This window comes from Doryrhamphus excisus, chromosome 18 (assembly GCF_030265055.1).
Source record: "Doryrhamphus excisus isolate RoL2022-K1 chromosome 18, RoL_Dexc_1.0, whole genome shotgun sequence".
Lineage (NCBI taxonomy): Eukaryota > Metazoa > Chordata > Actinopteri > Syngnathiformes > Syngnathidae > Doryrhamphus > Doryrhamphus excisus.
Genome location: NC_080483.1, coordinates 10,981,709 through 10,990,480, shown reverse-complemented (window position 1 = coordinate 10,990,480; position 8,772 = coordinate 10,981,709). Strand labels below are relative to the sequence as shown.

Below are 8,772 nucleotides of genomic sequence, written 5' to 3'. Positions count from 1 at the left end.
AATAAATATTAATATTTTTCCATTGAAGTGTATTATACATGTATTTTCTGTATAGTTTGTTTGTCAACATGTCATCAATAATATAATGCTGCAGGATTATTTATTATAATAATGACTGAAGGTCCTTGCACCCGAGGAAAAGCTAGTGATTTTTAATTTTTATTGAAATAAATAAATAGCAGTGCTGGTTTGTGCTTTGCTGCCGCCTGTCTGTGTCTTGTTGCAGCACATTACTGATTAGCTTGGGAGGAGCTACCTACCTACACCTGCAGGCCATTAACTCTGGACTATTTAAGCTGTGCTGTTTGGCGGCCATTTTGTCAGATTGTTCCCTGCTCCTTGACTGATTCTTACACCTCACAGCATTGTGTTACTCCTTGTTTGATGCTTTCAGGTGCACTCTTGTATGATGTTTTTGGAGTACCTTTTTCCCTGCTCGGGAGTAGTTCAGTTTTGTTTTCCTGCTAGTGTGGTGCATGCTTGGCTTCCAGCAGTGCATTTTTGTTTTTGTGTAAATTTTTCCCTGCTTGGTTATATCAGCAGTACTTTTTGTTCTTGTTATATTTTTCCCGTCTGTCTCACAACGTTTTGTGTTATTTTGTATTTTTCCCGTGGCTTGGCACAGTGATATCTGGTGTACTTTTTGTGTTTTTCTATTTTTAGTCCCTGTGAGACACCTTTTGCTAAAACTTGCCTCTGCATTTTGGGATTCTTATCCACTTGTGACACTGATGAATGAATGAATGAATACCATGTTGAAGGGTTATATGTAAAAGTCTGATCACCAAGATGGAGGAGAAAGGGGGTGCATGTATATCTTACATCTTATACAGATAAAAGGTAAAAATTTGGGCTGTCAAATATAACACTTTAACCCTGGTAACAAATTCAATTATGTATTTATTATGCGCAACTTTGAACAAATACATATTTTTATGGTAAAATATATTAGTTTTGTTTCAATATAAATAGTTTTCATGGCTAAATATATCATATTTTGCAGCAAAATGTAAGGGAAATGAAATGGGCTAGCTCCCAGTCTTTTTTTTTTTTTTTTTTGCTATATGACAGCTTCTCTCTCGTCCCCAAGTTGCCAGGGAAACGTCATCGTGGACATGACTAGAATATGGCACCACCGCAGCCTTCTTTGCTGTTGTGTAAAAACCCCATTGACCACAAGCCAACAGAATAGCACTGGCAGGAGGAACGTTGGAGAGCAAGCCAAGCAACAAGAAGTGAAAGCAGCAGCAGCAAAGATGGATGACCGCTACTCCACTCGAATCAATCAAACACTTGTAGCCACAGCAGATCATCTTTCTGTACCTGGCAGTGAACAGCATCCCTCCATAACACACATCAGACCACTGCCTTTACAGGACATTTACAGGCCGGATATACAGTATAATGCATACCGTACTGTAGTGGGAGAAGTAGCTGGAAACACAAGCCAAAAGAGAAACATGAGCTCAAAGGTGAAACAGGACTGAAGCAGTCATGATCTTGGTGTCAGTGGGAGGACATATTGATTGTTTTCACTGTGGTTTAATTGCAATTAGAGGTTGCAAACAACACAGTGGATCAGTTTTTCTGCTGTCACCCAGCAGGACACACGGCAGCTTTGATGCATCCTTACACTTTAACTAGGCCAGAGGGAATAACGGGCCTAGATCAATACATAAAGTTTTGGTAAAATATGCAGGGTTTTTTTAGGCTAAATAAACTGGCTTGGTGGCAAACAATTCTTTAATGTTTAAATGAAAAATATGTAATAAAAATGTAAAATTTTCATGACTACGGTGTATTTGAGGCTGACACAATTGTTTTGTTCCAAGATATATAAGTTTTCATAAGATAAAAACACTGAGGAAATACGTGCATTTCTGATTAACACTTGTTAACTGTTGATATTATTAATGGAAAAACCTTATTATTTATACTGGTTATTTATACTATTAGACAAACCATCAGACAAATTATCAGACTCAAGATTAATTTTACTTTTCTGACTTTTCTGATATTTTGGGGGACTATATCAGATGAAGTCACAAAGGTGGACAAATATTTATTATAGATATTACTGACAGGTAGTATGAAAGCAATAACCTTATTATTTATACTAGTTATTTATACTATTAGACAAACTATCTGACAAATTATCAGACTCGAGATTAATTTTACTTTTCTGATATTTTGGGGGACTATATCAGATGAAGTCAGAAAGGGGGACAGATATTATTATAGGTATTACTAGCAGGTAGTATGAAAGCAATAACTTTAAAATGGTTGTCAAAAATTGTCGAATGGGGAAAAAATTACAATTATGTTAAAGCCGACCTTTTATGCTTTTTCTGCTTTTTTGACCTATAAATGTAGTTAGAATGTTGTATTCTTGTATTAAACAATGCCAAGGTTTCAGATAATGAAGTTTACGAATTTGAAAGTGAGCCCTGAAAGAAGTTTAGCATGATCAAAACACTCAGTTTCAGGAGGCGTGGCAAAACTGACCCATTGTGATGTCACAGAGGAGCAGACTTCCTTATATGGGCGTGGCTCTAAGCCAGATAAGCTTTCTGGTTTTTTCCTGTTTATGTTGCTCGCAATGGCTCATACGGGAACGCCATATTTGTTTACAATTCCTAAAGACGCCACCATATGACACAAGTGGTTGGAATTCTTGATTCCCTACGAGCAAAACAAAACCGGTAAACCTGAAAAGAGCAGAAAGATGACTCCATAGGTCAAAGGAGTCAAAACGTGTGCGATGTTGTGCTGCCTGATGATCAGAGCATTGTTGTCGGACATTAATCATTGACTGTGGTGGCATGAGAATGATCACTGCGGCAACACGAGTTAATCATTTTAGCAAGCAATGCATCTCTAAGAGTGGCACGGCCTTTCAATGGCGTCACACTGCTATGATCAACAGTTCCTCATTTATGTTTTCACCTCTGCTTGCTTTGGTCTGAGCGACATTTTCATGGGAACCAAATGGAGCATTCATTAATGAGAGGAAGCTGTATCAAGAGCAAACATCTTTAATTAACACATCCCCCAACACTTCCCGGCTTTGATCCCACCATTGCATCCATGTATGTGAGTAGAAGCTGCCACGACAGAGTGGTTACGCATTCTGAGGGTTCTGAGAAGGCAAGCATGAAACTATGTCCCCCTTCAATGAGAAAAGTAGCGCAGCATCAGGCTCGTTTGTCTCGGGCCCAGCTCCATTAACGCGCAGGCCGGATATCGCGTGAATGGCCTGATAAGGCAATAATCTCAAATCCATACACTTTTAATGACTTTCTGTCCAATTAAGACTTGTCTATTCAAGACACTCACATCGGGGACCTTTCCACTGATTGCAAACCTATTGTTGGGATTATCAGCACAACTTTAAAGAGGACTAAGGGAACATTTTAGTCTCTGCTTTGGACTGATGATCTGCTAATCCATCTCCCACTCAAAACAATGAGGGAAATCTTATATGAGTATATTCTCACACTGGAATGATAATATTTGGCTATTTCTCACCATAACCATGACAAAAGCTATGCTTTCAAGGTGTGTGTGTTCTGTAGCCTTAATGCAGTATGTGATGTTCAAGTCATCCCATCAGAAAAACAATATTTACTGATACATGAAATTAACTTGATCAAGTTTTCTTTTTTTCCTAATGCTTTGCTTAGAGTCTTATAAGCGGAGATGCAACAGGAATGTTATGATTTCCCATGCTTACCTCCATATTTTTAAACATAAAGTCTGTTTTGCAGTGTGTTAAAACACACAATATACTTTGTATGGCTTAAAAGAGTGCTCAAGAAAGATATGGTAATGGTAATGGTTGTATTTCATTTGAACATGCATCAGATTACAATTGAATGCATCACATAATCAGTTCACAGTTCCACATGTCCAAAAGGAGTAGGAAGAAGCAAAGCTTATTAAATCCTACCCCTCCATCTGGTACTTTTACAATCAGTAACTGTTACATTTGTTCACTTCCTGCTTTCCATAATACAGTTTACTTTTACAATCGGTAACTGTTTCATTTGTTCACTTCCTGCTTTCCAGATCATGTCAAAATAGAACTATATCTCTACAAGATATTGATGAGAGTGAAGGTCAGACAAGATAGCTATGCTTCATGCCTTCTGTTTGGTTCCCAGACTCAGATATTTACATTGGAACCTCCAAAAGTATTCAACCAATCAATTCTGGAAAAATATGTAAGTCAAATAAATATATAAGTCAAACAAAGCAAAGGTCAGCAAGCATCTTAAGAATTAACTAAAATGTTTTTTCCCCTTTGTTTTTTTTTGTGACATGACCACAGAAGGCTTCCAGTAATAGCAAAAAATGTAATTAACCACAAATGAAAACTTACAGAAACATAACTTTTGCGAGATACTGTAAAAGTATTTCATTGCTATGTGTTGGAAAATGTTGGCTAAAGGACTGGAGACCATTGTCAATCAATTTCCTCTGTGCCTCCCTTTGCAATACAGAATGCATTCAGCTTGTCAAATTTACATAAATATTCTATTGGTAGCAGTGTAACTCTGAAGTGCTTTGTGTTTGAAAGTTTTATCCCCAGCAATACCAACAATGTTGACGAAACGTTCTGTACCATCAATGACACCTGCGGTGGGACCCAAAAGGGAGAAAAAGAAAGAGGAGGATGAAAATACAACGACAGGAGCAATATGTTTTAACAAGGATACAAAAATGCTACAGTACAGTGGTACGACGCCTGGACGACAAGAGACACAATTAGCTGAGTGATATGAGTGGGGCACTTAATAATTAATTGTATCCAACCTCGTAGGTTAATCATTAAAATTCTAATTAAGATTTGTTTACATGAGAGGGAAATGTGAGAACATTTTATTACCTGTCTGCGAAAAGGGTTTCAAGTGTATGATGAGGATTTAAAGCCTTATACTAATATTGATATACTATACTAAGCCATATACTAATTGTAAAAAACTAATACTTCACTAATACTAACACTAATATTGCGTTTAATAATCAAAATGTAGTCTTGTATGTGGAACTGTACTGTTTAACCATAATAGCATAATGGCAAAAGATTATACCAAGTACCTCCATTGCCAGGGGTTCAATAATAGGCCTCCCTTGCCTTCATTTGTGCCTTTAAAATAAAAATTAAAAAAATCCAGACTCTACTATATCACTGCAATGGAGGCAAAAAAAAAACAAGACATGACATTTACTGTGTAGAAAATGTCATTTCTGCACAGTAAATGTCATATCTTTGTGAAACCTCTTAAATTTGAATTAAAATATTACCTTTTATTCACATCTCAAATATACTGTAAAGTATAAAATCAAAATTCTAATAAATCAATAAATCCAAATCACCATGTCTAAATACTTCTGAACCGAATGCATAATTTTAAAAACAGCTGTCTGGGACACTTATCAGTCAAATTCATAAAAATAGTGTTTTCAACGTGACTCATGTCTTGCGGTGATACGGTCTACGTGTCATTCCTTATTCTGTCTCTGAGGTGTGCGGTAATGGAGTGTGATAACACACTGTGGGAGAGTCAACAGGTGCATAACTGAAGGTTGAGCTGGCGTATAAAAGCAGCAGTAAACACCTTTGCTCCTCTGCAGAAACGTTGGTGACACTTCGTAGACATGCTGAGGCTTTTGGTTTTGACAACTCTGGCAGCCCTGGGTAAGAGACACCCCCCCCCCCCTCCACACACACACACACACACACACTTGTTTTTATCCGAGTGAGCCTATAGGGAATGCTGTTATACTGCATCATGTTATGATTACGTTTATTGTGATTTCTAACCAGTGCTGGCCGAGCTGGAGCCCCAACCCAGGTATCTGGAGGACAGCCTGGAGAGGGTTGTAGGAGGCGAGGTGGCCCGCCCCAATTCCTGGCCTTGGCAGGTAATGTAATAAAACAAACTGTTCCAGAAATAAAATGATTGTATTTTAAAGTCTTGTTTCCTGTTAGATCTCGCTTCAGTACAAATCTGGCAGCAGGTTCCACCACACCTGCGGAGGAACCCTGATTGAGAAAGACTGGGTCATGACAGCTGCTCACTGTGTGGACAGGTAACATTTAGGGTGTCCCGATCGGAAAATAGGCATTGAGTACTTTGTTTCAGACTTTATCGGAAATAAACATTAAGACACTCAGAAACACTAAGATATATATGAATATTTACTCTCATTATTTTTCATCAGCTCTATAGTTATGCAGTGGTACAGAGTGAGACCTCTTCACTTTATCATGCATAGAATCGGCAACTTTGCTGCAGTGTGCACTATTGGTTTAATGCCATCAAGAGAAGCTGGATGTGTGACTATGTCTGTGGTTGTGAAATAAGGAAACGAAGAAAAGAAGAAGCTGCATTTAACATGACAAACCTGATACGACACCTCAAAAAAACGACACCCGGCACAATACAGTGTGTTTACCCAGGGAACTCAGCCGAAGTCGAATCAGCACCGCGACAACGCAAAGGTGCAGGGCATCACAGTCAATGTAGCACAAATGAAAACAATAAGGGACCTGTCATTCACCTTTGTAGAAAACACAGGATTTCTATGCTTATCGAGCACTTAGGACCCCGATATGACATTCCCTCTATTTCATAAAGAAAGCGCTTCATTAGAAGATACTGTTTACATGTTTATATGACTGCCGGGTGGTTTGTTTTTCCATTACATTCTTATTTAATATTACATTTCAATTTAATATTTACTGTTGCACTAAGTCCAAAGAATTTCATTCATTCATTTTCTACCGCTGCTGGAGCCTATCCCAGCTGTCTTCGGGCGAGAGGCGGGGTACACCCTGGACTGGTCGCCAGCCAATCACAGGACACATATAGACAAACAACCATTCACACTCACATTCATACCTATAGACAATTTGGAGTCGCCGATTAAACTAGCATGTTTTTGGAATGTGGGAGGAAACCGGAGTACCCGGAGAAAACCCACGCATGTACAGGGAGAACATGTAAACTCCACACAGAGATGGCTGAGGGTGGAATTGAACCCTGGTCTCCTAGCAGTGAGGTCTGCGCGCTAACCACTCGACTGCCGTGCAGCCCGTCGAAATAATTTATTTTTTTAATTTAAAGATTTATTGATTACTTCATACCAGTCTAGGGTGTACTCCGCATCTCGGCCATAGTCAGCTGGGATAGGCTCCAGCATACCCACGCGACCCTAATTAGGATAAGCATAAATAAGATAAGCATAAATGGATGATTATTTCATTGTTCAAGCATCGACTGATACTCAACAACATAATATATGTTTAATATAATACATAATGTGCAATACAACATAGTCATAAATGCTAGCAAGGCTTCACTCCGAAACACGTTGAAGCTAACTGATGGTTGTTTTATTCTGCTTTTCAACATGACAGCCGCAGGACCTGGCGTGTGGTTGTGGGTGAACACGACCTCAACAGCAGCAACGGCAGAGAGCAGATCAAGAGTGTAAGCCAGGTTTACATTCACCCCAGATGGAATTCCAACAGTGTGGCTGGCGGGTGAGGATTTTGTTATTATTATTAGTATCTCACAGAATACTAATATGCAAACCATAATATTCGGTACACCCTGTACTGCACTTCTTCTATGTAGTTCTGACCAAACGATGTGTAATGTAGGTACGACATCGCCCTGCTGCGTCTGTCTTCTGCGGTCACCATCAACTTTTACGCCCAGCTGGGCTCTCTGCCTCCCTCGGGACAGATCCTGCCCCACAACAACCGCTGCTACATCACCGGATGGGGACGCACCTCCAGTAAATTGAGCCTTATTTGTATTTCACTTCCTTGTGTCATTCCTCTTTTGCTCATGTATATATTTTGTTTTTGTGTGCAGCCGGAGGTAGTCTGTCCCCTCAGCTGAAGCAGGCTTACCTTCCTCTGGTCGACCACAAGACCTGCACCAGCTCAGGCTGGTGGGGCAGCACCGTTAAAACCTCCATGGTGTGTGCCGGCGGTTCCTCCGAGTCTGGATGCAATGTGAGTTCCCTGCGACATTCAAATCCACACCCAACCGTAAAATGACTAGTAAAGTGAAAGAGAAAGTCAACTGTTGGATTTTGGTGTTGTACCTCAGGGTGACTCCGGTGGCCCTCTGACCTGCCTGGTTTATGGCAAGTACTACGTGCACGGTATCGCCAGCTTTGTGTCCGGCCTGGGATGCAATGCTCCCAGGAAGCCCACCGTCTTCACTCGGGTGTCTGCCTACATCGAATGGATGGACTCGGTCAGTGGCGTCCTGCAGCTATGATGTGTCACATCTTTGTATTCCTCACTCGTTTCATTTTCTCTTGTTTGCAGATCATGATGTAAACACACACGTTCAAGAGGCAGCACACGGAGCAGGCCATCATCTCTCCTGTCCTCTGGTCCACTGTATTGCATTCTAACAAAATAAAGGTCATTCACGGAATTTTGACTAGTGACTTATTTTTTTAAATGCTTTTTCATAGATGAAAACCACATAAAATAAACAGTATTTAATTAAATTAATACATTTTCGAAAGGGAAAGCCTAAACTCTTGCATCCTCTTTGCATCCTGCAAAACGTACCTCAAAAAATGTCTCACCTGGGTGGCGCTTTGCAAAGCTTTAGATTGGTGCGGCATTTGGCGGCAAGTTTGTGGTATAACAATAAAATTATTTGTCAGGCAGCGGCTATAAATCACCCGTCCCAAACTGCTGTAGTGTGGGAAAAAATTGGGGATGAGTACCACCTC

The 8,772-nt window shown here is 39.8% G+C and overlaps 1 protein-coding gene across 2 annotated transcripts; it reads left to right on the top strand.

Annotated features, from left to right (window-relative positions):
* The first annotated feature begins 5,614 nt into the window (after nt 1–5,614).
* LOC131106227 (elastase-1-like) lies at nt 5,615–8,465 on the top strand. 2 transcript variants are annotated; one of them, XM_058055106.1, is made up of 8 exons: nt 5,615–5,701; nt 5,831–5,928; nt 5,996–6,096; nt 7,427–7,552; nt 7,673–7,809; nt 7,890–8,032; nt 8,130–8,279; nt 8,354–8,465. In XM_058055106.1, the coding sequence occupies exons 1-8, from the start codon at nt 5,662–5,664 to the stop codon at nt 8,363–8,365; spliced, it is 807 nt and encodes a 268-aa protein (XP_057911089.1). In that variant the 5' UTR covers nt 5,615–5,661; the 3' UTR covers nt 8,366–8,465. The 2 variants fall into 2 exon arrangements, with proteins under 2 accessions (XP_057911089.1, XP_057911088.1); XM_058055105.1 differs by lacking the exon at nt 8,354–8,465 and having other exon boundaries at nt 8,130–8,303.
* The last annotated feature ends 307 nt before the right edge of the window (nt 8,466–8,772 follow it).

Bases quoted from the DNA above. Each gene is read 5' to 3' on its own strand.
- LOC131106227 (XM_058055105.1), top strand. From the start codon at position 5,662: ATGCTGAGGCTTTTGGTTTTGACAACTCTGGCAGCCCTGG. The intron at 6,097-7,426 runs GTAACATTTAGG...TCAACATGACAG, and splicing joins GCTGCTCACTGTGTGGACAG to CCGCAGGACCTGGCGTGTGG. The intron at 8,033-8,129 runs GTGAGTTCCCTG...GTTGTACCTCAG, and splicing joins CCTCCGAGTCTGGATGCAAT to GGTGACTCCGGTGGCCCTCT.